Below are 18,913 nucleotides of genomic sequence, written 5' to 3' on the forward strand. Positions count from 1 at the left end.
TTGTATGTGTGTGTGTGTTTGTGTGTAAATGACCAGCATAACTCAAATAGGATTGGATAGATTGTCTTGATATTTGGTATGTTGCATAATTGATGATAAATGTTAGCATAAACTTCTTTGTTAAGCTCATACTTTGGACAACTTCTGTTATTTGGGTGAATACGATCAACTGGTATGATATATAATTGATGAGAAACACTCCTAATATGTCAGTCATAAAGGTTAAAATCATTTGGCGAAGGTATGAGGTCGTGGAACTCTAGTTACGCTCTACGTAAAAGGACATGCAGGCCCCCATGTACGGTCCTGATCAGTGTGACAGTGATATCGATCCAGTTTAGCAAAGTTAAGAGATATTCTTCCACTGATCGTGACAATGAAGACAGATGCTATGTTAATGAGGTTTTTGATTGTACCGCCCCGGGGTCATGGGGGTTTTCGACGATCTTCGACAAGCACAACGAACGCTGGACCACGGTTTACCGTCCCGTCCTGGAGCCCCCGTCACAAATTAGCCTCCATCTGGCAATATTCTCCCTATAGCCGGGTTAGTCAAGCAGAGACTTGTCACAAATCAAGTACGGCCGAAGTCCCTTCGATTACGCGAGCTTCTGGTGACTTTTAGCAGCTCGGCCGACGTTCGCGGGTAAGCTAAGATTCAGCGATACCTCTGCGACTAGGGGTATTTCTTACAAAACCGGTATTTTTTATGGACCGATCAAAATAAAACGGTCAGGAAACAAGTGCTTTTCAAAAAACTGGCGTTTTGTCTACGTTTATGAGTGTGGATTGTCTTTTTCCTTTTCTTGAAGTAAAATCTGCCAGAGAAAGTCACTCAAGGGCTGTTGAGTCTATAAGAAAAATTGTCATTTTGGGAAAGGAGTACTGTTTTAATAGAGAAAGGCAGATTGGGGAAAGCAATTTTGAAGTTACGTCACTTAACTTAAGTGCTTTTGAAAAAGCTGGCCTTGGCCTACAACTTGTACTTATTTGTAAAATGTACAATAGGCTCATTATAAAAGCTATCAATGTAATTATGTACATAGCACGCAATAAAACATACAATTTGAAAAGCACCATTGAATCATCAGCACTATGGTAATTAAGTGAAATAGAAGTTCATAACAGCTAAGGTTCTATCTAAAATGACTACCAAATGTCAAACAAGTGTTTAAACCAATTAACAGCTACCTCATCCCTATTTATCCCTGGTTTCCGCATTTGCAACATTTCTTCCTTATTTTCCTGGATAATTTTGCTAAAATTCATGAAAATTCCCATATTTTTGTGCCGAGCGGCGTCACTTTCCACGTCCGTGTTGTCTGAATGAAGTCGATACTGAACAATGGAGAATTTGCTACTGTAACAAAGGATCGCTGTTTTGCAAACAACATCAAGAGCCCCTGTTTACATCGGGAATAAAAGTTTAGTGGCGAGTGTTTTGCAAGAATCATCTTACCGCGCATAGGAGCCGCTGCACGGTATTTTCCATTACTAGAAACAGAAAAATTCGAATGCCGGGTTTGGAATCTATGAAGTCCTGTTCATAAGACAAAGGCTTTGTATATATTAAATGAATATCTAAAAATAACAAAAATAAAATATTTATTTATTTATTAATAAAAAATGATATTCATGAATATGATATTGATAGATCAATATAATATTAATATATATTTTTTATATTTAATATCTAAAAAAAAACATGCACGGACTCGATCCCGGATCCGAAGTACTACGACGTTACCAGTTGAGCTCAGTTGCAGTGTGTACCATGCGTCAGTGTACATAATGCTTTACGTGGACGTGCTATGGCCTTGATCTTTTGGTGGCAGATGTGATGTAAGGAAGAAGTGCTGTAGGTTTGGCCCCTAGCAACTTGCTCTGGAACTGCAGCGGCATTTTTGTCAAAATCTTCCAAGGAAAATGACTGAACAAAGAAATGACTGATTTCCGTCTTATCATCTCAATGAAAAATGGAGATATAGTTTTGGGTGTGTCTGTGTGTGTGTCTGTCTGTTTGTCTGTTTGTGTTTCCGGACTACTCTAGTCAGAATAACTCAAGAGCCTCTTGATGGATTACGATGACATTTGGTATGTGTTGGGAAGCCGAAATTCAGGGTCGATTTTGAGCTCCCTGGTATGTGACCTTAGTACTGCAGCAGAACTTCAGTTTTTGTATCTTTTGACCTTGACGTGCTATGGTCTTGATTTTTGGGTGGCAGATAGGTTGTGATGTAATAAAGAAGTGGTGTCGGTCTGGGCTCCCTAGCAGCTCGCTCTGGAACTGCAGTGGCGTTATTGTGAAAATCTTCTAAGGGGAATAACTGAACAAGTGAACAATGGATTTCCATGATATTTGGTATGCAGGTAGCTTAGACAGAGATGTATACAATGAAGTGCAAATTATGCTATCATAGAGGTTAGCCTTTTGAGTGTGAGGCACTAGGACACGCCAACCAAACCAGATATTTATCCATATTTCGATACTTTCCCAACCAGCCTGGGCGATTCTCTTGTGGAGAGTATCTTAGAATGCATTGTCTTGGCCCAAATACCTTAGGCAGACTGTCGTGATTGTAGTGGTACTACACGTGAAACACTAGACTAAGTGCTGTGTCGCCATGTATGCTTTGCGGAGTCTGGCAGAACTGCAGGTAGCAGGGTGGCCCAAATACAGTATACCGTACTAAGATATTGTAGTGGGATTAATACATTGTACTGGGGTGAAATACAGTGTACTGGGTCTATACAGTGAAATACATTGTACTGGGGTGAAATATATTGTACTGGGTCTAATACATCGCTTTAGGACACTGTATTTCGCTAATACATTGTATTTGGGTGAAATACGTTGTATTTGGCGAAATACAGTGTACCTGGCGAAACACGCTGTATTTCGCTAATACATTGTATTTGGATGAAATACGTTGTATTTGGCGAAATACAGTGTATTTACGAAATACAGTATATTTGGCTTCCAAATACAGTGTATTTCGCCCAAATACAATGTATTTCGCTTTTGACTGGTATGAACCGCCATATGGTGTCAACCTGCTGGAACACTTCTATGAGACCATGTCAGGCCAGGTGCTGATAGATGGTCACCCCATCAAGGCGTATGATCACAAGTTTCTACACCGTGTGGTAAGTTCTCTTTTTATACTTGCTGATTCGGTCTCTTTTTAGTACGAGGGGCTATTGTCCAAGTTCAACAATACTTTTGAGCCGAAGCTCACTTATCCGGCATTAAAAAGCTATCACCGTTGATGTTTTAGGTGTATTTGGTTGGACAAGAGCCGGTTCTGTTTGCCCGCTCCATCAAGGACAACATCTCCTATGGCCTGGACAACTGCAGCTTGGCGGAGGTGCAGCACGTTGCTAGGCAGGCCAACGCCCATCAGTTCATCATGGAGCTGCCTGAGGGGTACGAGACAGGGACTGGGGAGAAGGGGATGCAGCTGTCTGGGGGGCAGAAGCAGAGGGTGGCGATCGCCCGGGCGCTGATCAGGAGACCAGCGGTGCTGCTACTGGACGAGGCCACCAGCGCTTTAGATGACGAGAGCGAACAAATGGTGCGCATGAGGAGTTAAAATAATGTAAACGTACAGATTTGTGCAATAAACTCAAAAGAGAGGACTTCTATTTCTGACGCAAATCAGAAACGAAAAAAAAAAGACGAACGATATTAGTGGCTACCATGTCCTTTCCTCTGCAGATCCAACAGACTACCCAAAAGTAAGGAACCAATTCTGAAAAAAAAAACATTAAGAAAGACTACTGTATAATAGTATCTACATTGTCTTCTACAATACAAACCTGAAATGTGCATTTTTCATGAGCTCCTCATGTTGGGTACAGCCCTATGGTTCTAGAGTATAAGACTACATTCTCATACAACTACGTTAGGGTTAGCATTAGATGATGTCGTAATATAGGGGTGTTGGACTTTAGGGTGTAACCTTTCATGTGTTCTACCAGGTTCAGCAAGCGATCAACAACCTCGACAGACACACGGTCATCGTCGTCGCCCACCGCCTGAGCACCGTGGAGAAGGCTGACCGCATCATCGTCATCGACAAGGGGCGCGTGGTGGAGCAGGGACGGCACAAGGAGCTGATGCAGCGGGACGGAACCTACGCCGACATGGTGCGGCGGCAGCTACTAGGGCTGGACACGTCTGACGACACAGAAGCTGACGATGATTTAAGAGAGTGGGTCCTCAACTGCGGATAGTTCGTCCAGTGATGATGACGACACGGATCCCCATCATTTAATATATTTATGACGTAGTAAACATTTATAGTTACAATTCAAGAATATTTTGCGACGTGTAACCATGGACTGACTATGATAACCGTATATTGAAATGATGTTATATCGTCGACTTATACCTTTATATGCTGAATATGATTACGGAATACTGATTGTAACGTTATCTTTGTAAAACCATTTTTGTTATATTTTCCGATGATATGTTAAAAGGACCCCTGACCTCCTCCCTTGAAGTCTTGAAAATCGGTCTCGGCCGAATGAGTGTATATTATATACTTTCAAGGTTACATAAAGGTTGAAAAAATACTGACAAAAATGGCATTGTCCATAACAAGTGATAACGTTGTCACCTAGATCTTTTTTTCTTTGTTTTTGAAGGCGTAGGTTTTTCAACTATCTTCATCCATGTTGAACAACGAATATGAAATAATAGCATACTATACAGCTACTTGCGCCAAAAAAGCAGTTACTCAAACAACTGGATATGATTTTGGAAACGGTCAGACGTTTCAAGTAACATCCACTACTTTTCGTCAGTGACTGTGAGCAAGTCGAACAGCAGGTTTATAACCACGAACTTCATGAATTGATATGCAAATAAAGAGAAGACAAATTTTTAGATAGTCCAATAGAAAGCAAATTAGACAACTCAAGACAAGGTTGAAGTAAAAGGGGACAATAGCTTCTATTGTTTTAATATAGGAGCTAAAGCTGGTTTGCCCCCAAGGCCATGTCCCAAGTGCCAGACAGTTCCACCCTTAGCCCTCCTTTCCTGTTGAGGGTTGGATTGTATATCCTCTCATATATTGCCTCCTTCACTCCACGTTCGAACCAGCGGGGTTCGCGGTCAAGGATATCAGTGGATTCGAGATTGAACAAGTGCCCCTGGTTGTGTTTTAGGTGGTGGAAAATGAGTAACTGTTTTTTTGGCGTATCTTATTACCTGGATGTCTAATCTTCATCGACGTATACAGCTACTTGTGCACCGTCCCTATACCTAAATATAATGCCAAGAAAATGCTTTGCGTTTCATGAGTTATTTTCAAGAAATACATCCGACGCCTAAAGTATAAACTCACACTAGTCACAGGAGATCGGAGCGATGGTGGCCAAGCATTGTTCAATGTTTGTCTTTTACCAAAGATGCAAATATTTTGCAATTTCAAATTAAGTCATTGACTATGGTGAATCTTCGAATTGACTCTAGTTTGACAAACTTTCTCATCTCATCATGAACACTAGCCTGATCCCAGTCTCCAGGGGTCGGCTTAGGGGCGTTTTACCGGGCCCAGTCTGCTTATGGTTGAGTCGTTTCTGTCAGCCCTTCACTTACTTTGTTCGCAGCCTTTCCTACTTAAGCTGCCATAGACAATATCGCCGCCGCCTTATAGCTAGGGGGCGAAGTAATTTAATCCAAGGCCGTTAACCCACACCACGAGTGGGCTAAGGTGTCTGGGCGGGCGGGCATCACTCCCAGCGCCGTATAGAGATATCGGAGAGCCCCCGATGGTATGGTTTCCAGGCTACAAGAACACCTTTTCTTCTTCATTTTTCTGCCATGCAGTGTTCTGGGTCAATTTAAAAGCAGCCACCCAATTATTCTGTGACAATACCCTATTTTCTATTAATCACCTTTCTGTTTTTTTCATCGACAGCAAAATATTGTCACTCAGTCCCTTCACGGACGTGGAGTGTACCACCAAAAGTGGACAATTCCTCGGTCGTGGCAGTTAACAACAATCTAGGTTTTTTTTAACTCGAAGTTTAGAATATTTGCTGTTGTATGCGTAACAAAGCATGAGCGTTACAGATAAACACGTTGCTTTGTAGCCCATCCCACCTCTTAATAAGGCAGTCCGAGTAAAGTGGATGTTCCTGTTCTGACTTTAGTGATATGAAGAGCGTAACCTTTGACCCTGCCTACGTTTGTAAGCTCTCTGGGTGAATGAAACCGGCCCAACAAGATAAACAACTCCGCGTTTTGGAACTGGGTCAGACGACTCAGTGGTTTACAAAGCAAGGAATAGAAACCCAGGTAAGATAAGAAGAACGTTATTGCACAACAACCGTGATGTACAGTGAATGGCGACATAGCACAACTAGAATGAGTATTGATACTTGACCCAGTGAATCATCTTGTTGTTGTCGGAAACTATGTTGGTTGTCATTGACAATTTTTGAGTCTTAAAGTGCTGCATCAAAGAGCTGACAACTATATGTTCCAAGATTTTACAACCAATACATGTAAGCGAAACCGGCCTATAGTTGGCGGGATTGTACTGTTCGCCCTTCTTGAAAATTGGAGTAACATACGCAGTCCTCCAGTCATCTGGGACAACACCAGACGCCAGTGATGACTGAAAGATGACGGTTAACGCAGGTGCCAGCTCCACCGCAAGTTCCCGTAGTAATTTGGGATTCATGCCGTTTGGACCCGGTGCCTTATGCGGGATGAGCTTCTTCAATAACTCTGTGACTCCCTCGCGTGTGATGTTAATGGAATTTATTTCAGGTATGGTTTTGGTGGACATACCTGACTTGTTCACAAAGTCCTCATGTGTGTATTGCTTCCCATCTCCGAAGACCGATTGGAAGTGATTGTTCAGGAACACCGCCCTGTTCCTGGGGGTCAGTTGTGAGCCGACCGTCTTTCATAAGCGGAACGATGCCGACATGACTGGAACGCTTGTTTTTTATAACCGCCCAGAACTTCTTGTTTCCTGCTTTATAGACAGTTGCCTCTTCGATGAAAATAGAATTAAGATAGTTCCAATAACTATGTCTTATCAGTCGTTGAAGCAAACCCTTAACCTCTTCTCTCAGACCGAGTTCGCCGGTTTTCTTCATCAGACGGTATTTTTTATTTCTCCTGCGAATGAGCCTGCGAATGCTCGGAGTGATCCACGGTTGACTGGGCTTAGGTCTTGACGTCTTAAGTGGAACAAATTTCTTAATGGCTGTCAAAGAGCATCTTTGAAGACGTGCCAAAGTTCTTCCGTTGAGCTGTTATTGCACTAGTCCTGAACTTCTGCACTAAGTGTCTTAGCTGCTTCCCTCAAGCCATCCCAGTCTGCCCTGGCATAGAGAGGGATCTAGCGTTGTGGTTGTTTCTGCCTTCTGGCACTTGTGTTAATCTCACAGTATGGGATACAATGATCGGAGCGGCCTGGGATAACTTCCACCCGGGGTACCATGTCCGGGAGATTTGTAAGGAATAAATCCAACGTGTTGCGAATTGGTTGTTTAACCAGTTGTTCCCACCCGTTATCATACAATAAACTCGAAGAAAGTTTTGGTGAATGTGAGGATACGGTGACCTTGGTTTCAGGGTGGTTGTAGACCAGTCCCAGCCTGGAAGGTTGAAATCACCTCCTATGAGTAAGGCTGCATTCTGTAGTCGGGATGCTCTCTGAAGCGATGTACCGAGTCGTACCGGGCTAGGTTCATCTCCGACGTCAGGTCTGTAGAAGGCAGCCACGTATACAGGCCGCCTGCCTCTCAGTTTGACACGTACCCAGAGGAGCTCGCATCCATCCACTTCCAGCTCCGGGGCTGTGAAGCTGTCAAGATTACTGCGGACGGCAACTAAACTTGACTCCTCCACCGCGACCGCTCCTGTCTCTCCTATGTACCCTAAACATGTCTGGAAAATTTTCTGCGGTTGCAATAGTTGGGTCTAGCCATGTCTCTGGTTCTATATAAATATCGGGTTTCAGGCTTTCCAAGAGATATGGTAGTTCTGCTCGTTTTGAACTAGCAGATTGGAAATTAATATTCAATAGCCGTAGTGGTCTTTCTAACCACTTGTCTTGCTGACTGCTTGTTGGAGTAGATGCATGCTGGGGTTTGAACTATACCCCGATAGAAATGCACTGATTACCCACATAATGTAGCATTAAGAGTGGTACCATCATATCTCGAATTTGGGTCCGCTGATGACTCACGTTAGAGATAACGTTAAAGCTGCACTATGTAACATTTTGGCGCAAAAATTGAAAAATTTTTTGTGAACAAATCTTAATACAAATGACATGGACAACCACTTTTCAGCATATTTCCATCATTAATTCGTCTATTTCTGGCATGTCTGGTGTTTTTAACTATACAAAAACAAGCTGCAAAAGTCTGTGACACCACCCCAACCTGGTGTAAACAACAACATCCTGCACACTGGCAGGACCCCTGGGTAGGCTAACTACTTAGCAACACTTCAGTGGATCTAGATAACAGCTGATGTTATGAAGATCATCTTCTTCAAAAACACTCTTTTTTTTTTGAATGAGGATAAAATATATCAGCCAAGTTTATAGGGAACTGATACAGCGGATTTTCCCCGTTCAAAACTGCTAGAACTCTGGTAAGGAGGTTTGGCAGAAACTGTGGTGACTGTAATCAGGCACCCAACTGGGCAGTTGCCTGATAAGCCATGTGTGGCCACAATGCCCCAACTGCCAACTGGCTTTGAAAGTTCAGTTTTAAACATGTTTGTATGGTGAAATGATGTTGAAACATTCCTTCCTGAATACTGGTATGTCATTCTACAATGTTTATTCAACATACTATGTAAAGAAATGGTAGAAAAACTGACTTTCTGTATTGACCAAATCTTACATAGTGCAAATTTAACGTCACCTGTTCACCTGTTTGTGTCTTTCTTTTGAAATATGGTATTAACCTTTCATTTTGACTGTGGGCCATTCTTCGTCGTTGCATGCACCAACAGCTTTGTTTGCTGGTCAGTTTGTAAAACAGAATCACTGAAGAATTTAAAAAAATGAATTCATTGCAACATTAGGTAATGCAAATAGGTATGTACCTTAACCTGTCAAGTACGCAACCTAGGACAGAACCTGCCCAACCAATGAGGACACTCTGAAATGCTAAAAACGTCACCTGCGACAAAAAAAAAACATGTTGGTTAAATGTTTACAATACATGGGGGGTGGCTGAAACAACAACATGAACAGTATAGAAATAAAAAGTGCTCCAGCTTGGGTCTCAGGTGCTGTGTGTGCCTAAGCCGTCACCTTTATAGAAGCCCCCTCTTATACTTCGTGTCAGGAAACCTAAAGTACTGTATACTTTTGCAGTAATGGAATGGAGATCTTTATTGCACATTTCTGCCACACTTGGCTAAGTACAGGTCACAACAAAACAAAATAACAAGTACACTTAACGGTTAAAAAATGATATGACTCTCTTTAGACAAATTCTACTTCTCCTCCGTCGCTGTTCGGTTATAGTAGATATAAAAGAACAGACATGATTTTTCTAGGGAGGTTTGTCTAGCCGCATTAGGAATATGGATTTTTGTACAGTACTTAAATGTACGGAAGTACGGAAATAGGTTTTGTACAAGCTTACACTGTTTATTTCTTTCTTGGGTATACATGTATAATCTACATTCTACCACAAAATGACATTCGTCTTCCGTCAGTATTCTATTCAAAGTACAATGTTTACTTTATCGTTGTTCTAGAGGAGTGCGGGTATGTCTTCCCGTTTCTATGAGTCGATGTGGTGGGACCACTTGAGGTCCTGTGATAATATGATCCCCAGGTGTGGGTGTCGACCTCAAGCGGATCTGTGAACAATTGCGTAGATGTCAACTGAGGTGACTTTCGTGATTTGTGAACATGTAGAATACAACATTTCTTAACATTAAATGTTAATGGTCTTTGTCACCGTTAGATCTGCTTGGAGATTAGGTAGAACGGTATCTTTGCTGGGTGAAACAAAGAGAGCAAAGCGTTATGCTGCGATCTGTGATTTGACACAAGTCTGTATCAGGTGTATGACCTCTCACCTTTGACTACCGCCATTTTGTTGTGCGTCATCGTCTTCGGTATTCATCCTCCTCCCGAGACTCCTCCAAAATGTCGGGATTTTGCGGAAATCCAAAAGTCATAGAGACCGCTATCACCTAGTCCTACAGGTAAGAGCTATTTTTATCGTTAATGTTTTCTGGTAGGTGCTTGTTCTGTCGTGAATTGCAATAAGAAGTAAATTTGCGATCGCAAATTGATGGGGAGGGGGGCTATGAGCTGTAATGCATGGGATGTAGCCGTGGCGACTAACGAAGGGAGTTTTTGCTTGATATTACATATACTTTCCCTTCTTAGTCGTGGGGCACGCCAGAAATTCACTTCTACTCTAGCGACGCCGGCCTTTTAACTTGCACGCCGGGCCCGATTCTTGTTCTCCCTGAACTCCCAACGCCCTTAGGTACCTGCGCCGCCAGTCATGTGCGTTCACTCACATGACTGGATTTGACCAATCAGACTGTACAAGCGATGACGTCACTCTCTTTGCATTTTTGAACGAAAAATGGCGGCCCCGATGCTGTTTTCCATTGACTTCTGCCGCATCAACCCCCATTTTGGATTAACTTGTGGTTTCCGGCGTTGCTAAAGTGCCCGGCGGCGCAGGTAAGGGCGTTGGGAGTTCAGGGAGAACAAGAATCGGGCCCGGCGTGCAAGTTAAAAGGCCGGCGTCGCTAGAGTAGAAGTGAATTTCTGGCGTGCCCCACGACTAAGAAGGGAAAGTATATGTAATATCAAGCAAAAACTCCCTTCGTTAGTCGCCACGGCTAACATCTACCCTTTGTCGGTTTGTACCTTCAATATACCGTTAGAAATGGTGCACAAATCACGAGCTATGTTGTTGTATCCTTAGGGAAATATTCGAGTTCTCAGATAAGCCCGAGTACGAATGTGCAGGGTTAAAGGTCAAGACCCCTCACCAGGCTTGTAAACAGTTGTCGTAGTAGTCGCCTCGACCATTGTCTTAATTTGCATAACGACGCCCATGCGGGTTTTGTTTACGTCTCAGGGGCCTTCACCTTTGACCTTTCTCTTCATCATTATCATATCGGGCGACTTTCTCTGACTATGTTTTTTTCTCATTATATATTTTCTCAGAGATGGCGGGGTAATATGTGGACCTACTCCTGTTAAAAAGCCTTCAGACTGCGAACGAGACGCATATCAAAGAGGAGACGGGATACACTGGATGGCAACAGGATAAAGAAGAGAACCAGATCCCAGAGAACATTTCTTAGATCCAAAAGAACATTTCTTAGTAGAGCGATTTCACTGTGGAACTCTCTTCCTGGTAACATCACTCACCGTCAGCTCCTTCAAAAACAAACTCTGCACATCACTCGGCAACAAATACTCTGTAAATATTGACTGAAATATTTGATATATGTATTGTATAACCCAAGTAACCTAGTACGTACTGTAAACCTAAGTTTTGGCTTTGAGTTGTCAACGATTTTATGTATAGTTTAGTCTCGTGCATTTCTGCCATAGGCGCTCAGTTTTGTGCTGTTTTTTTAAAGTTTGTTTCTTCTATGTTTTTAGCTTGACGTTTTTATGTATCTGTTTGGCGTGCTTTGTGAACATTTGTAATGAACTCTGTGAACGTTTGTAATGAATACTGTTCCCAGGGCTAACCCTTTGTTATAGCATTTGGCTAGTTGGGTAGCCCTGGCTGTACTTTTTACAGTCGAATAAATCAAATCAAGAGAACGTGCTGCGCTGGGAAATGCACGGTGGGGATCAGGAAACCTTCGACGCATTCGGCGCAACCCTACCAACCGGACATCCTTGGAACGAGACTTGTAACAGTAGGGAGCAGACACCAGACATGGACCGACAGCAAGACAAGGAAAGGGACGTTTCCAACAATGGACCGTGCGGTGTAAGCACAAAAGTTTCCAGCTGTGAACCCTCTACTGCAGAACTGTGTGCTGGACATATTTGGAAGGCAATTGGCCATTCTGGGAAGGAGATGGGCCATCCTGGGAAGAAGAGTGTCAGGGTGCCCCAGACAACAGATAGGGGCTTGCAGCAGGAATCCAGCACTGGAGAGAAACCCTACAAGTGTGACCAGTCGGCTATTTCACAATCAGGTGTACCCCTTTTTTTCCCAACATGTTACCAGTGGATAGCAAAGTCTACATAACATATGACTGTTTCAGACTATCATTTCCTGACAACTTGTGCAAGAAGGAATGCAAGGAAAAAAAAAATTTCAAAATTGATTAATATTTAAGAAAAATATTGACCGCAACGTGACCTAAAATTGGTCGATTTTAAGCGTTACCAGGGACCATTCATTTTTACTAATACTTTGCATTAGACTTAAAAGCACATTTTGTACTTGCAAATTAAAAACCACTTGCTTTCTACATGCAGTTATATGTCTACTTGTGATATTTCACTTTTATTGGATGATTCTATGCCATTTTTTTGCTCCAACAGGGCTATTTTCCACTTTTACCCACGTGTTACCAATTTTCTGTCTAGTTTTAAATGAATATTTCTGAACCTGTAACACTTAATAATATTCTTGTATAGCTGTTGATTTGGCTTTTAAAATCAATGTATGATATGTACGAAGGTACAGAAGTAGAATGGAATCGCTCGCTCCATTTTATGACGTACAGTTGGAGATCAAAGTCCAGGAAGCCATTTTCCGAAAAAATCTGTAGCGTCCGTACCCCCCCTTGATTTCAATACTAGGAAAGTCCTGCAGGCTAATGATACTGATGGTTAGGAGGCCTCTACTGGCACATACTAAAACACCATTTAAACCATTGCTGTCATAAAGGCTTTGTCTGATATAGCACCATGAACATCAAAATGTAGCGTCCGTACCCCCTGTAGCGTCCGTACCCCCTACCTGTAGCATCCGTACCCCCATTTAAAGTTTTGAGCAAAATACTGCCAAAATTGCTATCTAAACAGTACAAATCTGAGCTAATACATTAATGACAGTTGAAACAGATATAGAATGTTAAAATTTTCAGTAAATTTGTGACTTTGTGATGAATTTTAGATGTGTTTTTGCCTATTTTTGGGACAAATCTGTATACGTTTGGTACACGGTAACACCCCTCCCAAACACTGTAAATGGTTACTTCCAAACCAGCTAAATGTCTTTGAGATGAAAGATGATACCCTCCAAGAAATTTAGATGTCCCAGAATACTCACACCATGTGCCCTGATCCCAATTCAGTTGGTGCAGTGGTTAATAAGGGAGGGGGGGGGGGGGAATACGGTAGCAGCGGAGGCTAGACCCCAGGATGAGAGTCAGCTCAAAATAAGGATATTGAACAAAAGAGATAAAGCCATTGTGTGAGCCATCAAAAATTCAGTTTATCAGAAAGAGCACACTGTAAGAAACAATATGGTTTTTGTTTGAAGCAAATTTGATGTTGTATGGCTGAGAAATTGGCAATTTAAGATTTTGGGCCTTTGATTCCCTACAAGATTCGCTAAGTAAGCAATTTTGTCATTTTTCATATATCTCAAGAACAGAACATCAGACAACCACCAATTGACCTGTGTAAGGCTTTATTGTGAACATATTGAAACATACTTATTAGACAACTCAGGCTGATAAGCAGGAGAAAAGACATGCATCATTTACATGGCTGGGGTGATTGAATTTGAAGAACAGGTCTGGAGGAAGAAGCTCAATTGTCCTTCATGAAAAAAAATTAAGTATACATTTGGCCAGAAAACAAGAACACCTCAGGAGAACCAACAGAAAACATCCTCTGAGCAGTGGGCTTTCCTCTCCTGAACAACTTCAGAGAGCAAGTCTGATTCTCTGAAGAAGACATTGAAAAATTAAAGAACATTTCAGTCAAGAGCTTGAAACAACACCAACAAGTTCAAGTAATTCATTCAGTGTTAAAGGACACAGTTTGTATTCTCTCTTTTTAATTCAATTGATTAGTATGGATAAACTATGTTGGTTAGTATAATAGGATCCTTTTTATTATCTTTGTATCAATTAGCAGATGTAAACGTACAAGACTTTCAGAGATACATGATGTACGTATGTAGCGTCCGTACCCCCTACATTATTGTCCCTTTTCCTGGAGTAAACTGCGAAATTTGCATTTAACAAGATCAAATGAAATGTTGTTTTGTTTCCTTGTGATACTTTGACGATATGAAAAGTGTTGTTTCAGTCTTGTGTGCAATCTAAGCTTGTTTGATAGGTAAGACTCACCCTTCCAACACCTTGTTCTGAAGCGCTAAAGATCCATACTTTTCTAGTAATGGAATTTGGAAGAAATCTTTAATCAAACTATCCTGCTCATCCTTTTCTTTGTTGAAATACTGTGACAGCATTTGTGAATGCTTTAAAGAACAGCCATAAGCAAATAATCATTGTTTTAATCATTGTTTTAAACAGTTCAGACAAATTGATAAAGCACCAATGTATGAAGTCTGTTGTGTAGCGTCCGTACCCCCTTGCCCACGTGTGCATTTATAGTAATTAGAAATGTTTGCAAGGCATGCTATAATCATTACTGCTGGAGTTTCATGTAGGATCATCTATTGGATGAAATAGTGCCAAATTTTAGCTGCTGAAGTGCCTGGGTGAAGAATAATACTATTTGACCTTATTTTTACAGATAAACAATAGAATAGCGTTTAAAATTATTTTGCAATAAATGACCAGAAAATGCCTACACATGGATATACTGCAACTTATTGTGGTTTTCTAGGGTAGGAAATGGTAGTTATTGAAGATGATAAGGATTAGCAACCATTTGTCATTCCTTATTTGAATCAACAGTATGTTACTGTCCAAGTAGTTTTAAAGTTGTAGCGTCCGTACCCCCCCAATGGTCCATCCATAGAAAACCCTGCAACGAACTTATAAAAGCTTGTTGTGCGGAGATCCTTTAGGATAGTATGCCCAAAGCATGTACCTTTGAACTGGCAACAACAAATTTAAAATATAATGAAGTTGAATTTTGGCCCCCAGTGGCAAGGTTGGGGTACACCTGATTGTGAAATAGCCGAGTGTGACTATTCTGCTGCACGGAAATTCAATTTAGATCAACATCGTACAAAACACACCGGTGAGAAACCATACATTTGTGAGGAGTGTGGGTACAGGACAGCTCGTAAGCCTGTTTTATCCCGACACATGAGAACACATACAGGAGAGAAACCCTACAAGTGTGACCAGTGTGACTATTCTGCTGCACAGAAATCCACTTTCGACCAACATCTAGCAAAACACACTGGTGAGAAACCCTACATTTGTGGGGAGTGTGAGTTCAGGACAACTAAAAAGTCCCATCTATCCCGACACATGAACACCCATACAGGAGAAAAGCCTTACAAATGTGACCGGTGCGACTATTCTGCTGCAAACAAACAGTCTTTGGAGATGCATCTAATGACGCACAGAGGTGTAAAGCCATACATGTGCGGGGAATGTGATTACGGGACAGCTCAAAGATCTAAGTTAGCTATACATATGAGAACCCATACAGGAGAAAAACCCTACAAGTGTAACCAGTGTGACTATTCTGCAGCAGAGAAATCCACTTTGGACAGACACCAATCAAAACACACCGGTGAGAAACCCTTTATGTGCGGGGAGTGTGGGTACAGGGCAACACAAAGGTATGCCATATCCCAACATATGAGAATCCACACAGGAGAAAAACCCTACAAATGTGACCAGTGTGGCTATTCTGCATCAGTGAAATCTAATTTAATCCATCATGTAGCAATACACACTGGTGAGAAAACGTACATGTGTGATGAGTGTGGGTACAGAACTGCTCGAAAGTTTGACCTATCCCAACATATGAGAACCCATACAGGAGAACGACCCTACAAGTGTGACCAGTGTGACTATTCTGCAGTAAGTAAGTCTAATTTGAACGATCATCTAGCTAAACACACTGGTGGAAAACCATACATGTGTGGGGAGTGTGGGCTCAGGACATCTCGAAAGTGTGACTTATCCCGACATATGAGAACCCACACAGGAGACAAACCTTATAACTGTCATCTCTGTAACTACTCTGCAGCTAGGAAAGATCACCTGTCTCTACATATGAAAACACATACTAAAGAAACTTGACTGTACAAGTGTGACAAATGTTCTGCATACAACTTTGTCCTCTCGAACCGTTGAACAGGGGTATCTACTCGTAAGCATTCGCACGGATTTTATGAGAATTTTATTTGGAACGCACGAATACTATGCGAAAACGCACGAATCTTATGAAAAACGCACGAATCACTATGTGAATACACACGAATTTTATGTACAGCTGCATGCAAAATTATTCACCCCCCTTCACATTTTGGACATTTCAGCAAAATGAGGAACAATACAAGTGTTCTCGCCAGAATTTTTTCACAGCATAGGGGTCAGGTACAGAAGGCCAACTTTACGCGGCGCCAGCTACAAAGAAATTACCAGAGTAGGAAAATTTTTGAATTCATAACCCAATGAGACACTATTTCCTGCATTTTGAGGGATAAATTTTGTGAAGTAAAGCTTTTCCTCTGTTACAGCCTCATTCTAAAGCTAAATATGAACTTTTTATAAGATTTATGAAGGGTCACAATGTTCTTTCCAGAAAGAAACACCCCTATGCTGGTTGAAACACAGCATAGGGGGTCCAAATCACAGCATAGGGGGCCCCTATGCTGAAAAGGCCTGGCGAGAACACTGTACAACTGCAGAATATTATTAAATCATATAAGTGGTAAACAGATAGTTTATTGCAATCTAATACCAGGGCAAAAGTCAAGATTTATTTAATCGTTCATCCAAAATTGCAACTTTCACAGAAAAAGCAGGTTGCAAAATTATTCACCCCCCAAGAGGGTCTGTCCTACGTACTTCGTGCAGCACCCCTAACTTGGGTCTAACCTGCAATTACCTGGTGCAAACGGGAACAATAGCCTGTCACAAGCTTCTGGCAACTCTCTAAATGAATTGTGGCCCATTTCTCGCTGGCAATGGTCTCCAGCTCAGCAATGTTCTGAGGTCCACGTGCCACAACAGCTTTCTTCAGATCCCACCAGAAATTCTCAAATGGGTTTACGTCTGGAGGCTGTAATGGCCACTCAAGAACCTTCCAGCCCTTTTCTCTAACCTGGCTTGAAGCCTTTTTGGATTTTGATGTGTGTTTTGGGTCATCGTCTTGCTGGAAAGTCCAATGACGCCCCAGTTTCAACCTTTTGATAACAGACTCAGTGACATTCTTGGCCAGAATAGACTAGTATTGTTTGAATCCGTGATGCCTTCATCATGGAGGATATCCCCAGTGCCATTAGAAGCCATACACCCACACCGCACCCCAGACCCATCACCATGTTTCACGATAAGCAGGGTGTTCTTCTCCGCGTACGAATTCATTGAGACACATATCTCTGACCCAGAGGACTGAAAAGGTAAAGCTTTGTTTCATCAGTCCATAGGACAGTGTCCCAATACTCTTGTGGCCTTAACAGGTTTGTTTGAGCATACTGCAGGCTTCATTGCTTGTGGCATGGCTTCTGCAATGGTGTGGGTCTTGGGGTCCTGGCATTGAGCCCTTCAGCATGCAGTGTGTGGCATACTGTGTCCTCTAAAACATCAGTTCCTCCTTCAGCCAAATTGTTTTTCAGGTCCTTTGCAGTAAGATTAGGGTCCTTGACCGGGAATCTTACCCTGGCTACTGAAATTCTGACCTAGAATGTCACCGAGTCTATTATCAAGAGGTTGAAACTGGGGCATCATTGGACTTTCCAGCAAGACGATGACCCAAAACACACATCAAAATCCAAAAAGGCTTCAAGCCAGGTTAGAGAAAAGGGCTGGAAGGTTCTTGAGTGGCCATTACAGCCTCCAGACGTAAACCCAATTGAGAATTTCTGGTGGGATCTGAAGAAAGCTGTTGTGGCACGTGGACCTCAGAACATTGCTGAGCTGGAGACCATTGCCGGCGAGAAATGGGCCACAATTCATCTAGAGAGTAGCCAGAAGCTTGTGACAGACTATCGTTCCCGTTTGCACCAGGTAATTGCAGGTTAGACCCAAGTTAGGGGTGCTGCACGAAGTACGTAGGACAGACCCTCTTGGGGGGTGAATAATTTTGCAACCTGCTTTTTCTGTGAAAGTTGCAATTTTGGATGAACGATGAAATAAATCTTGACTTTTGCCATGGTATCAGATTGCAATAAACTATCTGTTTACCACTTATATGATTTAATAATATTCTGCAGTTGTATTGTTCCTCATTTTGCCAAAATGTCCAAAATGTGAAGGGGGGTGAATAATTTTGCATGCAGCTGTAATACACAGTCTTTTTATCCAAACCGGCCAGCCGCTGCGCGGATCACGTGACAAAGCGGGATTTTCAAGATGGCGTCGTCGAGATGCGGCGACCGAAAAACGATGTGACACGCCGAAATGGAGCAAAATAATAGCTCACAGGCAATTTAATATGTCCTAGGGACGGCATGCACCGGTTCAATGCTTTAGAATCAAAATATCGTGGGTAGAAACACTTTGAAACATCCCGCCCCCCAACGCCGGTTTGCATAAAAAGACTACGTGTACGTGTTTCCATAAAATTCGTCCGTTTTCCATAAAATTCGTGCGTATTCACATAAGGTTCGTGCGTATCCCATAGTGTGCGTGCGTTTCATGACACATAAGGTTCGTGCGTATTCACATAGTGATTCGTGCGTTACTCATAAAATTCGTACGAATCTCATAACATTCGTGCGAATGCTTAGGCACCCCTATTAAAAGCGATAAGGATGGAGATTGGAGATGTCTCCAGGAGTGATCATAGGCATAATCTGTATG

At 42.1% G+C, this 18,913-nt stretch overlaps 2 protein-coding genes and 1 long non-coding RNA gene across 3 annotated transcripts; all 3 read left to right on the plus strand.

Moving 5' to 3' along the window:
• Positions 1–3,009: 3,009 nt before the first annotated feature.
• LOC136421905 (ABC-type oligopeptide transporter ABCB9-like) lies at positions 3,010–4,616 on the plus strand. Its single transcript, XM_066409520.1, has 3 exons — positions 3,010–3,147; positions 3,279–3,575; positions 3,982–4,616. The coding sequence occupies exons 1-3, from the start codon at positions 3,010–3,012 to the stop codon at positions 4,234–4,236; spliced, it is 690 nt and encodes a 229-aa protein (XP_066265617.1). The 3' UTR covers positions 4,237–4,616.
• Positions 4,617–9,166: 4,550 nt separating this feature from the next.
• On the plus strand, positions 9,167–11,807 carry LOC136448906 (uncharacterized). Its single transcript, XR_010757947.1, has 2 exons — positions 9,167–10,210; positions 11,196–11,807. It is a non-coding gene; the product is annotated as an uncharacterized lncRNA (long non-coding RNA).
• A 16-nt stretch (positions 11,808–11,823) lies between these two features.
• On the plus strand, positions 11,824–16,349 carry LOC136421990 (zinc finger protein 135-like). The gene is made up of 2 exons (XM_066409629.1): positions 11,824–12,192; positions 15,071–16,349. The coding sequence occupies exons 1-2, from the start codon at positions 11,824–11,826 to the stop codon at positions 16,184–16,186; spliced, it is 1,485 nt and encodes a 494-aa protein (XP_066265726.1). The 3' UTR covers positions 16,187–16,349.
• The last annotated feature ends 2,564 nt before the right edge of the window (positions 16,350–18,913 follow it).

This window comes from Branchiostoma lanceolatum, chromosome 1 (assembly GCF_035083965.1).
Source record: "Branchiostoma lanceolatum isolate klBraLanc5 chromosome 1, klBraLanc5.hap2, whole genome shotgun sequence".
NCBI classification, from domain to species: Eukaryota; Metazoa; Chordata; class Leptocardii; order Amphioxiformes; family Branchiostomatidae; genus Branchiostoma; species Branchiostoma lanceolatum.

Excerpts from the sequence above, each read along its gene's own strand:
- LOC136421905 (XM_066409520.1), top strand. The coding sequence starts at position 3,010 with ATGTATTTCGCTTTTGACTGGTATGAACCGCCATATGGTGTCAACCTG. Across the intron at positions 3,148-3,278 it reads ACAAGTTTCTACACCGTGTG|GTGTATTTGGTTGGACAAGA; the intron begins GTAAGTTCTCTT and ends TTGATGTTTTAG. Across the intron at positions 3,576-3,981 it reads ATGACGAGAGCGAACAAATG|GTTCAGCAAGCGATCAACAA; the intron begins GTGCGCATGAGG and ends GTGTTCTACCAG.
- LOC136421990 (XM_066409629.1), top strand. The coding sequence starts at position 11,824 with ATGCACGGTGGGGATCAGGAAACCTTCGACGCATTCGGCGCAACCCTA. Across the intron at positions 12,193-15,070 it reads CGGCTATTTCACAATCAGGT|TGGCAAGGTTGGGGTACACC; the intron begins GTACCCCTTTTT and ends TTTGGCCCCCAG.